We start from the raw sequence: 20377 nt of genomic DNA, 5'->3' as shown, positions 1-20377 counted from the left end.
GATTTTCCCATGATGTCAAGCAAAGAGGCACTGAGTTTGAAGGTAGGCCTTGAAATACATCCACAGGTACACCTCCAATTGACTCATATGACGTCAATAAGCCAGAAGCTTATCAGAAGCTTCTAAAGCCATGACATCATTTTCTGGAATTTTCCAAGCTGTTTAAAGGCACAGTCAATTTAGTGTGTGTAAACTTCGGACCCACTGGAATTGTGATACAGTGAATTAGAAGTGAAATAATATGTCCGTAAACAATTGTTGGAAAAACTCGTTTTAATGACTCCAACCTAAATCTATGTAAACTTCCGAATTCAACTGTATATAATATCTATGAAATAATATTTCAGGGTTTTTTACTCATGCACCCAAAGGCTGTTGTCCCCAACTGCATGCCAGTATGTTGCAATAATAGCAAGACACTCACTGGGAGTCAGTTCTGTACATTAACCGTTTTACTTCCATATCATTCTGTAGCTCAGTTGGTAGAGCATGGCGCTTGTAACGCCAGGGTAGTGGGTTCGATTCCCGGGACCACCCATACGTAGAATGTATGCACACATGACTGTAAGTCGCTTTGGATAAAAGCGTCTGCTAAATGGCATATATATATACTTCCCATGTCAGCATCCCTCACCCTTGGTTTGATCAATGGATTACAGCCCTTGAAATCAGGGAATATTTTTCACCCTTGAGGCATGAGTAACGGTCTTTCACCTTTAATCCCAGAGGGTGACGTGTAAAGATCAGTTACAGTCAGAAACTCCATATCTCCTGTTTTGCAGTCTAAACACATGGGAAGGTTTTGGAGGTGACGAGGGGTCTCGTATTTTTCCCAGATTAATTTCTAGGAGTTTACAGATTTATACTGCAGAAGTGTTAATCAACCATCTCGAGCTATACAACCTTTGTTGTCATCAAACTCACGCGCGAATTCTGATTCGCTGCTCCAATCGTGAACGATTCATTTAGCCGGTTTAGAATAGAACAGGAATCCTCCCTGGTGCGAGTGGCGGACAGACAGTCATGCAGATACACTGTTAGTAGGGCGACACCGGACCACCGGATAACGATGAGCGATATTTCATGATAATCAACCAATTAACAAAATAATAAATAGGTAGCTAGGTAGGTAACGTGAACCGCGGTGTTTTCCGCATTAATGTAAAGATGGCGAGAGTGCTTTATAACTTGCTCATGTTTACAATCGGACTCACGCTGAGGATCCGAGTTTTGGGGTATTGGTCGTTGATATACGGTTATTGTGCCCTTTGCACTGCCGTAGCGCTGCTGAAACTTTGGTGGAACATAATTTTAAGGCCGTCAACAACCTTCCAGTGGGGAATTCGCGAAACACCCCCTGCATGCCTGAACGACACGTCCTTGGGAACGCACTGTTATGTTAGAATAAAGGTAAAGTACCGCAGGTGAAAATACGACTATTTGGGATTAGGAAATAGCCTTTTGTGTTAATGAGAGGTCTGCATATGTCATTTTGTATGCGCCTAGCTTGCCTGTAGCGTTGAAATCAGAAATAAATCAAAATAGGCCTTCATGCTACATGCAAATCGTGGGCGCATATGTTTATTTTTGGGGGTATTTCAGAGAAACGTTATGCAGGTATAAGATGTTCAGTGTCGGTAGGCTACTGTTATTAATGTCTGCGATCAACTCTGAGGTAGTGCTGTAAAAGAGCTCCATAGGAGCAGCAGCAGTTATATTATCCTGTTGTGATTCGTGACAAATATCACGATTTCATGTGAGTACGGAGAACGGAGGTATGCTAAACTGTAAATTCTCCTTTTTATTTTTTGTTTAAGTATTTATTTATTTATGAAGACAATATCCCTCGTAGGATTCACATAGCATAAAATGCATAGTCATAATAAGAATGTGACAGTTCAGCTGTAAGAATAATATATGTTACTTGAAATCCAAAGTAACTGTGGGATTTAACTTGGTCAGTAAGTAGCCTAGCTATATTTTGCCAGAATAAACTTGAGCTGTGTATCTGGGGATTTTAGGATACTGTGATGTTGTTAAATCAGAAATTAGATACTGAAAAAATATGGCTTGGTTGTAGAATCGAAGGACCATTTGAGAGTTTGAGTGATGAAGGATGGACAGAGGATCTCGAAATCCCTGAGCAAGAAAACTTGGATGAACATAAACTAATGTTTTTTTTTCTTCTGGCAATTGTGCCTATATTATGTGCCAAATGTTAAGACAAGAAATGGCGCATTTGCGATTTTGACTTGATTTCAATAGGCATAGGCTACAGATTAAAATCTGGGTTTATGAATGTAATTACATTTTGCCATGGTTTTCTTGGATAAAGGCAGGTAACCTATAGCCCCTGATAGGCCTACATCTCAATTAAGATAGTCTACAGTAGCCTAGACAAGATGTAGGTAAAATGTAAACTGAACGATTTAGCAGCTTGCTTAGTTCAAATTAACAGACTCATTTATTCAACATGAATTGCGAGGTGATTAAGAGTTCTTGTGTTTCCCAATAGCCTGCTGGAATAGGCTACTGAGGATGGGGGGGGTCATAATTTCAATCACTGAATTAAATATTATGTATATGAACTGAATATGCTTGTCAACAACAGCCAGTGTTTATTTTTTAGAATTGGTTTTACCTGTACCCTAATCTGACTGCTGTTACTGTCAATCTGATGCGTTCCAACAACTGATAGGCAATTGCAATAGAGCTTTGATTATTTCCAACTTAATCAACTTAAAATGTCCATGAATAACTGCATAATAACACAAGGCTACAACAACAATAAACTGAAGTTAAAGGATCTTTATTAAATTGGTTTGCCAGCTCCAGGTAGGCTACAGAAGTGTAACAAATTGATTTGCAATGACTCCAGAGAGGGTAGACTACAACAACATATAAATTAATACACTAGTTGATGGCCAACAGAGGCAAATGTATAATTCTTCACATTTGGCCTAATGTCAGTTTCATTGAGGACCCCCCCCAATAAAAAGAACCACGCGAGTGAGTTCCAAAACTTCAATTTCAAATTTCTACACAGGCAGACCCCGAGACCAAGGAACTGAGCATGCATAAAGCACTTAGCTTGATACCGTTTTCTTTAAGCAGTCAACATTAGAATGCAATTTAAACCACATCCAAACTTATTTATGTGACGTGATCTAGTGCTTTGTCTCCATTGTTTCTTCATGTGCATCCGTTCTAGCGTATTAATATGTTTTATGGGAAATGGGTTGGATATAGGTGTCTTCATAATGGCAATATAAATAGCCTACCTAAAACTGGTAAAAGAGTTGTGAGAAATGACTCATCCAATATCTGTACTGCTCTCTTAACACACACAAACACAGTCCTGTGGCCCTCCCCACCACTCACTCACTCACTCAGCAACAGCCTGCCTCACTGCCTGACAGTCAGAAGCAAGTCACAGTGAAATATATATACTTTCAAGACAAATCGAATCAAATATTTTTGGTCACATACTTTGGTCGCATATTTGGTCACATACACATATTTAGCAGATGGTGGGACTTACAACGAGCAAGTAATAGAGATGTCTCTGATTGGTTAGAAATGGAAGGGTGATTGACTGAGGAGATGTTGGGCATTCTAACTGAAGGGACAAATTAGAGATGTATAGAGACTTACCATGACTGACTGCATGGCCATGCATGCCCAAAATGTGTTGTATAGATTTGCACTCAATAACAAAGGGCAGCAAGGGCAGACAGTCACCGAGAGGGATGACATGAAGACTTGTGGTCATCCAGCGAGGCAGAGACGTAAACCAGACGGGCGACTGGTCCAACAGATGTCCTGTCTCTTGGTGCAGCTGGCTGCCTCGTCACAAAGGTGCTTGAGGTCACCAGATCAGGGCATGTGACATGGCGGGAGCCAGTTTAGGCTGTAAGGCTGTTCTAGAAGATGGGAGAAACAGGATGCAATGAAGGCTTGTAAGGCCCCCCAGTAGAGGTGCAGGAGTCATCTTGACCCCCGGCATGGTGTCAACTGAGGACACCAGGACTGGAGACATCAGGAGGGCTGCAGTGGCAGAGCTCGGCAAGGATCCTGGGACTGGATACTTTGGTGACTGGATCCACAAAGTAGCAATGGGTGGTGGCCACCGGACAGTCCAGACACATGCAGAGGGACGAGGTGAAGGCCCCGGATCAGGAGGTCAGGCTGCAGCTGGAGGACCAGACAAGTCCCCGGGACTGCAGATGGCAAGAACACAGGTATCAACAAAGGTTTCAGGACCGGAGATCGCAGGGCCGTAGCAGAGCTCAACGAGAGCCTCCGGACTGAATATGGCGATCCCGCCCATCAGTGACAGGAGAGGCGACCAGGATGGGCTGAAGTCGGCTGGATCTCCACAACAGCAATGGGCGGAGATTTCAGGATAGCAGCCAGCCAGAACCCCACGTCAGCTCCACAGGAGAGGGCTCCGCGTCAGGAACTGAGATCAACTGGATCCCCACAGCGGCAATAGTCAGAGATCTCAGGACAGGAGACAGCTGCACACCTAAAAGAGAGTGAGAAAAATACCCAAAGGTGGGAGAAGCTGGAACCCTGGTGCAGGAGAAACTGACTGATTGTTGACAGAGCTAGTGATTTGGGGCCTAACTGGGCTACAGATTGTGAGCTACGGGATGTCATATCTATCAGGACAGAAAGCATGGGGCCTACTGGGATAGGAAATTGGGGACCTAATTGTTGATTAAGACAGCCCCCCTTCACCTCTCTGATTCGGAGAGTTCGGGTTAATTGTGGAAGATCCATTTTGGTTGAATGCATTGTTAGGCAACTGAATAGGTATCCCCTTTCCCTAGGTGATCAGGGAACTGAGGGCTAAGATGCTCTGGACCTACTGAGGCTATTGACTGAGGACCTAGTAGGGCAGAGGGTGAGGTTTCTCCTACGACAGGATACTGAACACCTCCCAAGGCAGCAGCTAGAGGGACACAGTTCGGAGGGACTAGCAAGAACCCCAAGGCTAAGACCAGCAGGGACTGTAAGCATTTCACTGTAAGGTTGTATTCAGCGCACGTGACAAATAAACTTTGATTTGACAGCAGACACAGACTGAGCTACTGCAGCAGAGACTGGAGGGGTTCCCAGGGAGGGGCAGGGAGACATCTTTGGACAGCAGCAGGCTGGACGTTTAAGGTAAGACTATGCAGATCCCACCAGGAAGGGACGGGAAAGGTCTGAGTGGCAGGGCTGGACTTGGCGCCTACAGCACCTGCATTATGGACCAACTGACATTCGGTGGTGTCAGATGGAGTAGGAGTAGGCTTCTCCCTCTGGGTGACTCTGGCAGCTCCTCCATACTTTGAGAAGTCTGTAGGTTTTCCTCCTCGACAACAATCAGGGATGTGAGGATTTATCTTGGGTCCAGAACAGGGGTCTGCAAAACCTCTGTCATTGGAGACGGCGATGGCACCACTGGGTACCAGTTGAGACTGCAACAGGAGCTGACTGCGACAGTGAGCTCGGATAGCTCCTCTGTCCCTGGAGAAGACTGTAGAAGCACTGGACCTCGTTCTGGTGCTTCTGTTGCATGACAATCTCTGAGATGATGTCATCGACTTCTTGGACAGCTTGGTTGCACAAGTCCCTGTTCTCCCCCTCTGAGACTTCTTTCAGTTGTTAAAGGAGAGAACTGTTGAAGGGCTGGCTGAGCCGGTCATGTGATAACTGGCAGGGTCCATCAGGTTCAGGTGGGTACTGGCGACATTGATTGGGTGGACTGTAGGAACATTCCATCTTCCTGACTGCATCAATAAGCTCATTAATCTTGTCACGCTGGCTGTGTAAACGCAGACAGCGTTGTCACTGGCGGTCCATGCTCTGCTCAACGCTAAAACTTGGTGCAACTTGTCTTCTGAGGACTACTCACAGTGTCCACTTGTCTTCACCGCAACTCACTAGCTGGAAGTGGGACTTACAACGAGCAAGTGACAGAGAATGTCTCTGGTTAGAAAAAGAAGGGTGACTGATAGAGGTCGACCGATTATGATTTTTTTCAATGCCGATACTGATACCGATTTATTGGAGGACCCCAAAAAAAAAAGCAGATACCGATTAATCTGCCGATTTTAGATTTTAAAAAATGTCTAATTGTATTTGTAATAATGACAATTACAACAATACTGAATTAATACTTTTTTTAAATTTAATATAATACATAAATAAAACCAATTTAGCCTCAAATAAATAATGAAACATGTTCAATTTTGTTTAAATAACGCAAAAACAGTGTTGGAGAAGAAAGTAAAAGTACAATATTTGCCATGTGTCACGCCTTGGTCTTAGTATTTTGTGTTTCTTTATTATTTGTTCAGGCCAGGGTGTGACATGGGGTTATTGTATTGTCGTATTGGGGTTTTTGTAGGCATTGGGATTGTGGTTGATTAGGGGTGTGTCTAGTATAGGCTTGCTTGGCTGCCTGAGGCGGTTCTCAATCAGAGTCAGGTGATTCTTGTTGTCTCTGATGGGGAACCGTATTTAGGTAGCCTGGGTTTCACTTTGTATTTCGTGGGTGATTGTTCCTGTCTCTGTGTAGTTTCACCAGATAGGCTGTAATTAGGTTTCACGTTCCGTTTTGTTGTTTTGTATTTGTATCAGTTATTTCATGTACCGCGATTCATTCATTAAAGACATGAGTAACCACCACGCTGCATTTCGGTCCGACTTTCTTTCGACAAACGAAGAACGCCGTTACACCATGTAAGAAAGCTAACACTTAAGTTCCTTGCTCAGAACATGAAAACATATGAAAGCTGGTGGTTCCTTTTAACATGTGTCTTCAATATTCCCAGGTAAGAAGTTTTAGGTTGTAGTTATTATAGGACTATTTCTCTCTATGCGATTTGTATTTCATATACCTTTGACTATTGGATGTTCTTATAGGCACTTTATTATTGCCAGTGTAACAGTATAGCTTCCATCCCTCTCCTCGCTCCTATCTGGGCTCGAACCAGGAACACATCGACAACAGCCACCCTCGAAGCTGCGTTACCCATACAGAGTAAGGGGAATAACTACTCCAAGTCTCAGAGAAAGTGACGTTTGAAACGCTATTAGCACGCACCCCGCTAACTAGCCATTTCACATCGGTTACACCAGCCTAATCCCGGGAGTTGATAGGCTTGAAGTCATAAACAGCGCAATGCTTGAAGCATTGCGAAAAGCTGCTGGCAAAATGCACGAAAGTGCTGTTTGAATGAATGCTTACGAGCCTGCTGGTGCCTACCATCACTGTCAGACTGCTCTATCAAATCATAGTCTTAATTATAACATAATAACACACAGAAATACGAGCCTTAGGTCATTAATATGGTAGAATCCGGAAACTATCATCTCAAAAACAAAACGTTTATTCTTTCAGTGAAATACCGAACCGTTCCGTATTTAATCTAACGGGTGACATCCATAAGTCTAAATATTCCTGTTACATTTCACAACCTTCAATGTTATGTCATAATTACGTAAAATTATGGCAAATTAGTTTGCTAAGAGCCAGGCGGCCCAAACTGTTGCATATACCCTGACTCTGCGTGCAATGAACGCAAGAGAAGTGACACAATTTCACCTGGTTATTATTTCCTGCTAACCTGGATTTCTTTTAGCTAAATATGCAGGTTTAAAGATATATACTTCTGTATATTGATTTTAAAAAAGGCATTGATGTTTATGGTTAGGTACACATTGGAGCAACGACAGTCCTTTTTCGCGAATGCGCACTGCATCGATTATATGCAACGCAGGACACGCTAGATAAACTAGTAATATCATCAACCATGTGTTATAACTAGTGATTTTGATTGATTGTTTTTTATGAGATAAGTTTAATGCTAGCTAGCAACTTACCTTGGCTTCTTACTGCATTCACGTAACAGGCGCCCACCTCGTGAGGCAGGTGATTAGAGAGTTGGACTAGTTAACCGTAAGGTTGCAAGATTGAATTCCTGAGCTGACAAGGTAAAGATCTGTCGTTCTGCCCCTGAACAAGGCAGTTAACACACTGTTCCTAGGCCGTCATTGAAAATAAGAATGTGTTCTTAACTGACTTGCCTAGTTAAGTAAAGATTAAGTAAAGTTTTTTTTTAATCGGCAAAATCGGCGTCCAAAATTACAGATTTCCGATTGTTATGCAAACTTGAAACCGGCCTTAATTAATTGGCTATTCCAATTAATCAGTCAACCTCTAGTGACTGACTAATGGGCTGTTGGGCATTCTGACTAAAATGATAAACTAGAGGGCATGGACACATACCATAACTGACTGCTTGGCTGTTTTTACAGATACAGTAAACTACAAGTCCATGCAGATGAACAAAAACCGAAGAAATGAATTCGCACTTTACTCAATGGTTTGACCATAAAAACAAACTATTCTACAAACCATTAAAACATGCATTTACAATCATTTGAATAAAATTGGCTTTAAATGTCATTGACAGATTTCATAATATACAGAATGCTTCATACTGGAATGACCAGAAGGCAGGCCAGCGCTGTGTTTATGCGATGGCCCTGCTCTGTCCCTGTTCTCTCCCTGTTTTACAGCGCCATAAAGCACACAGCGATGTTTGAGGATGAGAGGTTTATGTCACAGAGAGTAGACAGTATCTTCATCCTAAATGACACCATATTCCTTACATAGTGCACTATATATGGAATAGGGCAAAATGCAACTGAGTTGCTTTGGATAACAGCTTCTACTAAAGTACTAATTTGGGGCGCAGCCAGAGAGCAGACAGTAACAACCTATGTGTAAGAGGGCAGGGAAGTGATGACACGATATTATAGTGTGTCCCTGGTGACTGACTGACTGATCTGTCCTCTGTCTTTATTTTCAGGAGTCTGGTCTGAGGTTTCACTATGTTGCTGCTGGAGAACGAGGGAAACCACTCATGCTGTTTTTGCATGGCTTCCCAGAGTTCTGGTAAGACTTCTAGACTACACACTGCATCTACACATTATATACACATATGGGGCCTGTGTCCCAACCAGGACACAGATTAAGCCTAGTCCTGAACTAATAATCACTTACAATAAAAATTCTTAATTTTTCTTGCTTTTTTTTGTCCAGGAATATCTAGTCTTAATATAGACCAAACTAATTAGATTGGTATTGCCTGTCAAGTCAAGTCTTGTTCTTTTTATTTGTGTTTTTTTATAGTTAGAAAGCATGGGAGCTCTGTTGTAAACTAACCAACCAGGTCCCCCATGAATCACCGACCCCTTACAATAGCCCACTGCTGTATCAACCTCATGCAACAGTATTCTATCGTGGGTGTCCTATCAAAAACACATATTTTGACCAATGAGTAAAAATAATATGTTATGTAGATACTCCTCTAAGAAAATCAATGGTCCAAACCACATGTCTCTATCATAGTCCGGTCAAAAGTTATTGGAGTTTTTACCCTTGTAGGATAGGATGGCCGAGATTAGGGTGACTAAATCAATGGCCAGAGGTGGAGAAACAATTGGTCCAAAATCTGGAAAATAGCTTTGAGTCAGCTAGGCTGGATGCTCTGTGAGAGACAAACTGACATGCTCACCGTTGAACTCATCTTCTTGAATCCGGAGGACATAAAACAACGAGGTAAAATGGATATCGATTTTGAGACATGACATGTATAGTATTTTCATATTTTAGTATGCGCTTTTTATATTAATGTACAATTCCTGTTATTTTTTGAACATTTCTGAGTAAAACAAGCATATCTTTGTGAAATGCCAACGGAGCACTGAGCGTACCAGACGCTTTTTAAAATGTTCAAAGCCTTTTATATTTAATTTTGCTCGTGTGATGTTAATTTTGCGTTTTTTTGCGACCCGCGGACAGAACTTTGCAGAAGACGTCAAATCCTCGAAAGTCACTGCGAGAAGCGGTAGTGTTTAGCGCTCTGTCAAACAGCTCGGTGCTTATTATCGGATGTGTTATCTAATGAAATCTGACTTTTCTGATATAATGATATGTTACAGAAAGACCCCACTGAACGATTCGGAAAACATGAAGAATCATATTTGTCTTGGTAAAATTCCATCTGGGCAGAGTGAGTGGACACCCTACTCTAGGCTTTGACCTCTTCTCTACTGTACATTGCTACTGTATCATAAGAACGTATCTTAGTTGAAGTCTTCATACTACAGTATGGCCTGTATGGCTCAGTTGGTAAAGCCTGGTGCTTGCACTGGCAGGGTTGTCGGTTTGATTCCCGCGCCACCCAGTTGTAAAATGTATGCACACGTGACTAAGTTGCTTTGGATAAAAGTGTCTGCTAAATGGCATGTATGTTATACAGTGAGCTCTAAAAGTATTAGGACAGTGACACATCTTTTGATGTTTTGGCTTTGTACTCCAGCACTTTGGATTTGAATTGATACAATGACTGAGATTAAAGTGCAGACTGGAAGTTTTCATTTGAGGGTGTTTTCATCCATATCGGGTGAACCGTTTTGAAATTACAGCACTTTTTGTACATAGTCCTCCCATTTTTGGGACCAAAAGTATTGAGACAAATTCATTGATGTTTATTAAAGTCGTCAAAAGTTTAGTATTTGGTCCCCGATTCCAACAGTAGCACGCAATGATTACGTCAAGCTTGTGACTACAGAGTTTGTTTTGGTTGTGTTTCAGATGATTTTGTGCCCAATAGAAATGAATGGTCAATAATGTATTGTGTAATTTTGCCATCACTTTTATTGTAAATAAAAGTTTCGAAACACTTCTACATTCATTTGGATGCAACCAAGATTACAGATAGTTCTGAATGGATAGTTAATAATAATGAGTGAGAAAGTTAGACACACAAATATCATAGCCGCCCCCACAAATGCTAATCTCCCCTGTTATTGTAGTGGTGAGAGGTTAGCATGTCTTGGGGATATGATATTTGTGTGTTGAACTTTTTCACTCATCATTATTCACTAAATATCAATCCCCCAAGACATGCTAACCTCTCACCATTACCATAACAGGGGAGTTTAGCATTAATAAACCTTTAACCACTTTAATACACAAGTGAATTTGTCCCCAATACCTTTGGTCTCCTGAAACGGGGAGGGGGACTATGTACAAAACTTTCTGTAATTTCTAAACGGTTCACCCGATTTATGGATGTAAATTAAATTGTATCATTTCCAATCCAAAGTGCTGGAGTACAGAGCCAAAACAACAACACATTTGTCTCTGTCCCAATACTTTTGGAGCTTACTGTGTATTATTAATGAACACTGCCTCACTGCCCATCTACTGTACAGGAATTCATGATGAACTCTGTGTGTATCCCAAATAGCACCCTATTCCGTATTAGTGCACTACTTTTGACCAGAGCCCTATGGGCACTGGCCTTTTGGGACACGACCTCTATCTCTGCCTTCCTAGCTGGACAGAAAGACTATTTTACACTTACAACTTCTCCCTCTCAATTATTTCAGTGTTGAAAAAGTGCTAAACCACAGCTTCCCATATCACTCTGAAGAGAGAGAGGGTCTGGGGTGCGGGGGGTTGCCGTTTGAGATGTGGTTATGTGGAGGAACTGGAAGTGCCAGTGTTTATTTTAAACTTCTATATTCTGAGAAGTTGGGTTTCTCTGTTCTCGATGTGTGTCCCAAATGGCACCCTATTCCCTTGTGCACTACTTTTGACCAGGGCCCATAGGACTCTGGTCGAAAGTAGTGCACTATATAAGGAATAGGGTGTCATTTGGGACACCGCCCAGCTCTTATCCTGACTCATCAGAACCCCAGTCAGGCCTTGTGGTCCTCCTCTATAGGGCTTTCAGTTCAGAGGAGAATCGGCCTCCAGTCCACCTCAGACAAGTTCTTCAACCAGAGAGCTGTTCCTCTCCGCTGTGATGACTGTGAGGATTAGAATCGGGGGGGACATATATTATACAAAGGTGACCTTCACTCAGTTTGGAAGGGAAGAAGGGAAACTGAGTGCCAGTTGAAAAAATGCAGTTAAGGATATATAAACTCTGTAGGTGTATTCAAGAGAGAAACACGGTTTATCTGTGAGTGGTTTTTCTACTGCGCGCTCTACTGAATGTCGTCTCTTGATTGCAGTAGTGAAGATGGGGTTTAGTTATGAAATACTGTCCTGTGTGTGACCTTCCCCTGCCATTAAAACAAAGATGGTTCTGGTCTTAATCTCTCTCTCTCTCTCGTCTGTCCATCTGCCTCCAGGTTTTCCTGGCGCCACCAGCTGCGTGAGTTTAAGAGTGAGTTCCGTGTGGTGGCCGTTGACCTGCGAGGCTACGGGGAGTCTGACTTGCCGTCATCCACAGAGAGTTACCGCTTTGACTACCTGGTCACCGACGTCAAGGACATTGTGGAATACCTAGGTAAGAGGGGAGAGTGGACGAACAAGTCTTATCTATCTATCTTATATACATGTTTTCATTAGTTTAATTAGTTTACACACAAAGACATAAGGTGTATGTTGTATATATGATGGAAGATGAAACAAAACATGCCCACTCTGATTCAGGGACGAACACTTTAGGGACCATGACTAGGGTGACACGGCCTGGTGTCCTGAGCTGAGTCAAAGTTTCTCATTGCAGCTATACTGTGTGGATTGGACAGCCTGTGAACACCCCGTGGGCCCACAACACAGCAGGACATGACAGGCTTCCTCTGACTCATGTTGACTGACTATGAGTAGTCGTGCTGATACAGAATGTGCGCACACACACACACACACACACACACACACTACAGACCTGGCAGCACGGAGCACACTTACTCTGTGAAACAGGAAGCTTTCATAGACCTGGGGGCCTCTATGTAAGACCAGTGTCCCTCACCTTGTGTAAGGCTGATATTTCAAATAGCAGTACAACTGTCAGTATTATTTGATTCACATGGAAAATAACGTACATTTTTACAACAAGATAAGCTATGGTCACAGTATATTATATTCATCATGCAAGACTCCTGCCCAAAACATAATCTGTTAGACTTGCCCACCAGACTGGCTCAGTTGTTTTCGATAACCTTCCTAAGAAGATGACTAATACGCTGAATAATCAGGCATCAAGTTGTTTTCACTGTACACTGCAGAACGATTGTTCTTCTTCAGGAGGTATATCTTGGCAAGAAGGCTCGGCTGATGGAAGGCTCGGCTGATGGAAGGCTCGGCTGATGGAAGGCTATTCTGATGGAAGGCTCGGCTGATAGAATGCTTGGCTGATGGAAGGCCAGTGAAATGGTGCTGGTCACGCGCACTCAGACTCTCCTCCATCTCTCCTCAGGTTACAACAGATGTTACCTGGTCGGCCATGATTGGGGAGGAACCATCGCTTGGCTGTTCGCCATCCACTACCCCGAGATGGTGACCAAACTCATCGTCTTAAACTGCCCCCATCCCTCTGTCTTCACCGGTAGGTCATTGTCCGTGCAGGCCCAGCCAATAAGTGACATATACAGCCACTTAGGGCCCTGCAGCTGCTAGAAAGCACTCAACCCCCCCAAAATACCTGGTTATGGTAACTCTGCATTCACTGGTATGGGACCGAACTACCCCCACCCCTCTGTAAGCACTAGTATGTCATCACAATCCAAACTCAGAGTCTCAAACTGCCCAAATCCCTCTGTGTTCACTGGTACGTCCTACCATCCCTCTGTGTTCACTGGTACGTCCTACCATCCCTCTGTGTTCACTGGTACGTCCTACCATCCCTCTGTGTTCACTGGTACGTCCTACCATCCCTCTGTGTTCACTGGTACGTCCTACCATCCCTCTGTGTTCACTGGTACGTCCTACCATCCCTCTGTGTTCACTGGTACGTCCTACCATCCCTCTGTGTTCACTGGTACGTCCTACCATCCCTCTGTGTTCACTGGTACGTCCTACCATCCCTCTGTGTTCACCGGTACGTCCTACCATCCCTCTGTGTTCAAGTTGAAGTTTCAACTTTAGTGCCTCAGAGGGAAATTTGTTTTGCAGCAATAGTCAAACATAAAAGCCATAACAAAATACATTGACAAATGACATGGACTACATAGGCGAATACATAGGTGGGTAAACTGAATGCAATAGACTTAATACACCAATCGACTAGTCCCTGACCACGTCATTGTCCTGAACTGCCCCCATCCCTCACTGATACGTCATCACCAACCACCATCCTTAGATAAACAACAGATGAAACGACCTACTGTGTGTCACTAGTACAATTAGTAGTTCAATATGAATGGAGAGAAACCTCTTCCTCCTTGTGCTAATTAGAGAAAAATATGTTTGGCTCTGGGGGTTATTACCATGATTACCATCTTTAATTATAAGGTGTTATAACCTTGAAGTGTTTACTCCATTCATCTAGTAGCTCCTCAGTCTCCTTCCTTAAGGGGGAAATGGAAGAGGTAATTATAGAGTAATGCTTTAACATGTAGTTGGAGCAGCTGGGCTGGAGGAGAGGCCATGGGTGAAGAGGATACAGTGCATTCGGAAAGTATTCAGACGCCTTGACCTTTTCCACATGTTCTTACGCTGCAGCCTTTTACTCTAAAATTGATTAAATCGTGTTTTTCCTCATCAATCTACACACAATACCCCATTATGACAAAGCAAAAACAGGTTTGTATACATTTTGGCATGTGTATTAAAAATGGAAATATTACATTTGCTTAAGTATTCAAACCCTTTGCTCAGTACTTTGTTGAAGCACCTTTTGCAGCGATTACAGCTTTGAGTCTTCTTGGGCATGACGCTTCAAGCTTGGCACACCTGTATTTGGGGGAGTTTCTCCCATTCTTCTCTGCTGATCCTCTCAAGCTCTGTCAGGTTGGATGGGGAGCGTCGCTGCACAGCTATTTTTTAGGTATTTCCAGAGATCGGGTTCAAGTCCGGGCACTGGCTGGGCCACTCAAGGACATTTAGAGACTTGTCCCGAAGCCACTCCTGCATTGTCTTGGCTGTGTGCTTCGGGTCGTTGTCCTGCTGGAAGGTGAACCTTCGCCTCAGTCAGGTCCTGAGCGCTCTGGAACTTCAATGCTGCAGAAATGTTTTGGTACCCTTCCCCAGATCTGTGCCTCAACACAATCCTGTCTCGGAACTGTATGGACAATTCCTTCGACATCATGGCTTGGTTTTTGCTCTGACATGCACTGTCGACTGTGTTACCTTATATAGACAGGTGTGCCTTTTCAAATCATGTCCAATCAATTGAATTTACCACAAGTGGACTCTAATCAAGTTGTAGAAACATCTCAAGGATGATCAATGGAAACAGGATGACAAACTCAATTTCGAGTCTCATAGCAAAGGGTCTGAATACTTATGTCAATAATGTATTTCTGTTTTTAGCAATAACAAAAAAAAACATTTTAAACCCTTTTTTGGCTTTGTCATTATGGGGTATTGTGTGTAGATGAGGGGGGAAGTATTTAATCCATTTTGGAGTAAGGCTGTAATACAACAAAATGTGGAAAAAGTCAAGGGGTCTGAATACTTTCTGAATGCATTGCACTGTAGAGTGGACGTCACTGACCGACAGCCCATCCACAGCCCTTCTCTGTCCCTTGCAAATGCGCTGTGCTGCATTTGTGTCTTGCCTAAATTGCACACTTGCAAGATGCCAAAGTCCATACTTGCATGCCATACATGCCAAAACCCTTGCTTCATTCTAAGTGTTATCCAAGTGTATATTTTGGAACTCCTTACTCTTGATTTCTTCTCATCCTCTTTTATTGATGTTGCATTATTTCCCTTCTCTTCTGTTCTTCTCTCCTGTTCTCCTCTTTCTACCTCTATTCTCTCCATCTCTCTTCTCTACGCTCCGCTCTCCTCCATGTTTCCAGATTATGCCCTGCGTCATCCCAGCCAGCTGCTGAAATCCAGCTACTTCTTCTTCTTCCAGCTGCCTCGCTTCCCAGAGCTCATGCTCTCAATCAATGATTTTAAGGTGATGTGTGTGTGTGTGTGTGTGTGTGTGTGTGTGTGTGTGGGTGTGTGTGTGTGTGTGTGTGTGTGTGTGTGTGTGTGTGTGTGTGTGTGTGTGTGTGTGTGTGTGTGTGTGTGTGTGGGGGTGTGTGTGTGTGTGTGTGTGTGTGTGTGTGTGTGTGTGTGGAGGGGTAATGGTTGTGATGGCTGTTTCTCAAGGAGTCTGTGTATGGCAACAATTTATGGATTGCAGCTGTGATTTCATTGTAAATGGAGCAAAAAAATATTTGCTACAATTGTTTTTTGTTATTGGCAAAAACATGATTGTTCTTCCTGGTAGCTATCATTAATAGACATATCTAACAATTATGGTGATCAAATTGATCAGGCCTAATAAATAAATAAATAAATAATGCATTCACATTTTTTCTTTGTTCCAAATTATAGGGAGAGTAACAGCAGTAAATCATTGTGTTGTGCCTAAGTCCTTCTCATTTGAGTGTAGGTCATCTCGCAGTAGTCAACACAACGACCATCCCATTTATAGTAACTGATCGTCTGATCTGTATTACTGTGATGGTGACATAAGGGACCTTGTCTGTGAGTGCCATCCAGATCAAATCACACCTTGAGCGCACACACACACACACACACACACACACACACACACACACACACACACACACACACACACACACACACACACACACACACACACACACACACACACACACACACACACACACACACACACACACAGTTACTCACCCACCTAGTGTGTCTTTCTGTCCCCTCTGTATTATAGGCGCTGAAGGGCCTGTTCACCAGCCGTAGTACAGGGATTGGGAGGAAGGGTCGGTGGCTCACTGCAGAGGACATGGAGGCTTATCTCTACGCCTTCTCCCAGCCAGGGGCCCTGACCGGGGCCCTCAACTACTACAGGAATGTCTTCAGGTGAGGAAGATGATGAAATGATTCATTAGTGAGCTCTGTATTAGGATGTCTCCTGTGGGCATCCATACTTATGTAGGACATGCACAAAGTGAACATGTCAAAGCTGACCATTGTTGTTTTGCCTCTTCATTTTACCACAAGCACCCTCTAAAAATGTAAATCATTACTGCCCTCTTGTGTTGGAAATGATATCATCTGATACAATAGTATTGTACTTTCAGCGAGTTCCTCTTGTGAAAACTCAGTGGTCTATATAATGAGTCCCCTCACTTGCCAGTGGTACAGCAGTCTGAGAATCAGATGCACGATGAGAAATAATTGGTCTTGGAAGAATGTATTCTGTTTTTTGGTTTGTTTGTTTGTTTTCTATTTGTCTTTGACTCATTACAAGAGTCAACTTGTCAATGTAATTTCTCTCTTGTTCTTTCTCTCTCAACACCTTATGGGGATACACAATTCAGTCCCATTCATAATCCTAGTTTCCCTAACCCTTACTTTAACCCTAACTTTATCCTTAACCTTAACCCTAGCTCCTAACCCTATTCCATAATACTAACCTTAACCGTAAACCTAACCCTAGCTCCTAACCCTATACCTAATACTAAACCCCTTGGAAATAGCATTTGACCTTGTGGGGACTTTTGTTCATTTACTATTCGTGTGGGGACTTCTTGTCCCCAAAAGTATAGTTAAGCACGTCCACACCACACTGACCCATACAAACACACACAACATCAAAGAGTGCATGTTCTTGACATGGGAACTCAACGTGCATGGCTGACTTCACCATCTGCTCTGCTTCCTTAAAGCTGCCAGTCAGTGACTCTCAAAACAGAACCGAATATTTTGTTCTGCTCAGGGATTTTATAATAAGGATGTCACTGACTTTATTATGAATTAGTCTGAGAAATGTGCTCTATAAATAAATTAATCGATTAGCCTCTCCAGAGATTACAACATAGGTTACAAGCACGTACACTACCATTCAAAAGTTTGGGGTCACTTAGAAATGTCCTTGTTTTTTAAAGAAAAGCAAATGTTTTGTCCATTTAAAAGAACATCAAGTTGATCAAAAATACACTGTAGACATTTTTTATGTTGTAAATGACTATTGTAGCTGAAAACGGCAGATTTTTTTTTAATGGAATGTACCCCTATGCAGATAGAGGCCCATTATCATCAAATAATCACTCCTGTGTTCCAATGGCACGTTGTGTTAGCTAATCCAAGTTTATCATTTTAAAAGGCTAATTGATCATTATAAAACCCTTTTGCAATTATGTTAGCACAGCTGAAAACTGTTGTTCTGATTAAAGAAGCAATAAAACTGGCCTTCTTTAGACAAATTGAGTATCTGTAGCATCAGCATTTGTGAACACAGGAGTGATGGTTGCTGATAATGGGCCTCTGTGCGCCTATGTAGATAATCCATTCAAAAAATCAGCCGTTTCCAGCTACAGGATTAATTTACAACATTAACAATGTCTACACTATGTTTCTGATCAATTTGATGTTATTTTAATGGACAAAATACGTGCTTTTCTATCAAAAACTAGTACATTTCTAAGTGACCCCAAACTTTTGAACGTATGTGGTGTATGTTTAAAGCATGAACATATAGTACTGTGGGCGAGGCCTACATCATGTGATTGAAGGTCCGCGTTGAACCATGCTTTTCAGTTTATTTACAGTTTATTTCCTGAATTTACTTAAATGGAATTGACCTCAACCCATATAAGGTCTATTGTTAATACTCTCCACAGCTCCCTCCCACTGAGCCAGAATGATGTCAAGTCTCCAGTGTTGTTGTTGTGGGGTGAGAGGGATGCCTTCCTGGAGCAGGAGATGGCTGAGGCGTGCAGGGTCTACATCCGGAACCACTTCCGACTCAACATCATCTCTGGTGCCAGCCACTGGCTACAGCAGGACCAGCCTGACATCGTCAACACACTCATTTGGACCTTCCTCAAAGAGGGAGAGGGGCGCAAAACGCACAGGAACTGAATCTAGCTAGGCTTGCGTCCCAAATGGTACTCTATTCCCTTTATAGTGTACTACTTTTGACCAGGGCCCGGGTCAAAAGTAGTGCACTATATAGGGGAATAGGGTGCCATTTGGGATGTAATCCTAGAACGAGGCCTCCTCCCTCTCTCCGTCACTCCCTCCCAATGTCCCCACCAGCCACTCCTACCACTGGAAGCCTAGAATATGCCTGTGAAAAACCAACCAACATAACGATAATGCAATCATTCTTTAAATCTTTACACATTTCAGCTATTTTTTAAGATGTCAAAAGTGAAAGAGGAAATAAGCACATTTTATTGAGAGGACACTGAGTAGTACAGTAGTATGTTTGACGCATATTAAATACGTTTCTGCACATGACATCCGCCTTAAAGTTTGTAGGTTACAACATTACAAATGTGTGGCAAAATCTCCTTGTGAGTTTGTATTGTGTTGTGCCTTTTAATGTAATGTTGTATAATGTTTTGCAGCGATGTAAAGTTGTGCCATGTCTTCTGAGGTTGAGCTATGGCATTTGTCTGCTGTATGTGTCACTGGATTGCTCCTCTCACAATCCTTTGGGATCCCTCTTGTCCCACACCTTGTCTTCATCCCAAATGGCACCCTATTCCCTATTTAGTGCACACTTGTACAGAGAACAGGGTGTCACTTGGGACGAAGACCCTCTCTATCAGGTAGTGTTGTCTTACTGAAAATATTATTTTTGTAAAAAAAAAAAGAATGTTTGTTCAGTTATTTGAGAATGTTGTTCATTATGAGATTCCTGTATAGAACAACAGTGACGGTTAAATATTGTACACTTTTTTTTTTTTTGTATCTATTCCTTTCTCTGAAATCGACTGAGCCAGGTCTGCACCATTTTGTTTTTTAAGCAGCAAATAAACTATCATGTGAAGCCTGGGGAGCCATTGTCAATCTTTTCAACTGACAGTCCTGACCTACAGATTTACAAATGGACAGATACAACCTGTCCTAATTTGCATGCCTGCTGTCATGCTATGTCATTATACTTGAACAGTGGTTCCCAAACTTTTTATAGTCCCGTACCCCTTCAAACATTCAACCTCCAGCTGCGTACCCCCTCTACCACCAGGGTTAACACACTCTCAAATGTTTTTTTGACATCATTGTAAGCCTGCCACACACACACACACACTATATGATACATTTATTAAACACAAGAATGAGCGTGAGTTTTTGTCACAACCCGGCTTGTGGAAAGTGGCAAAGAGCTCTTATAATAATATATAATATATGCCATTTAGCAGACGCTTTTATCCAAAGCGACTTACAGTCATGTGTGCATACATTCTATGTATGGGTGGTCCCGGGAATCGAACCCACTACCCTGGCGTTACAAGCGCCATGCTCTACCAACTGAGCTACAGAAGGACCAACATAGGATCAGGGCACATAGGATCAGGGCACAAATAATAATAGAATAATAATCAATCATTTTGCTCTTATTTAACCATCTTACATATACAA

General features: G+C 42.5%; 1 protein-coding gene across 1 annotated transcript; it reads left to right on the top strand.

The window, feature by feature from the left end:
* The first annotated feature begins 816 nt into the window (after positions 1-816).
* Positions 817-19784, top strand: LOC118358995 (epoxide hydrolase 4). Its single transcript, XM_035737097.2, has 7 exons — positions 817-1410; positions 8871-8956; positions 12211-12368; positions 13281-13409; positions 15829-15932; positions 16716-16864; positions 18628-19784. Exons 1-7 carry the CDS (start codon positions 1168-1170, stop codon positions 18866-18868), a joined length of 1110 nt encoding a protein of 369 aa, XP_035592990.1. The 5' UTR covers positions 817-1167; the 3' UTR covers positions 18869-19784.
* The last annotated feature ends 593 nt before the right edge of the window (positions 19785-20377 follow it).

This window comes from Oncorhynchus keta, chromosome 26, assembly GCF_023373465.1.
Source record: "Oncorhynchus keta strain PuntledgeMale-10-30-2019 chromosome 26, Oket_V2, whole genome shotgun sequence".
Lineage (NCBI taxonomy): Eukaryota > Metazoa > Chordata > Actinopteri > Salmoniformes > Salmonidae > Oncorhynchus > Oncorhynchus keta.
Note: the sequence above shows the minus strand (reverse complement) of the source record. Positions and strands in the feature narration are given on the sequence as shown.

What these genes read in the sequence shown, in the direction of transcription:
- LOC118358995 (XM_035737097.2), top strand. Translation starts at nt 1,168, where the DNA reads ATGGCGAGAGTGCTTTATAACTTGCTCATGTTTACAATCGGACTCACG. An exon ending in ACTGTTATGTTAGAATAAAG is followed by an intron (nt 1,411 to 8,870) that starts GTAAAGTACCGC and finishes CTTTATTTTCAG; the next exon opens with GAGTCTGGTCTGAGGTTTCA. An exon ending in CCATCCCTCTGTCTTCACCG is followed by an intron (nt 13,410 to 15,828) that starts GTAGGTCATTGT and finishes CCATGTTTCCAG; the next exon opens with ATTATGCCCTGCGTCATCCC.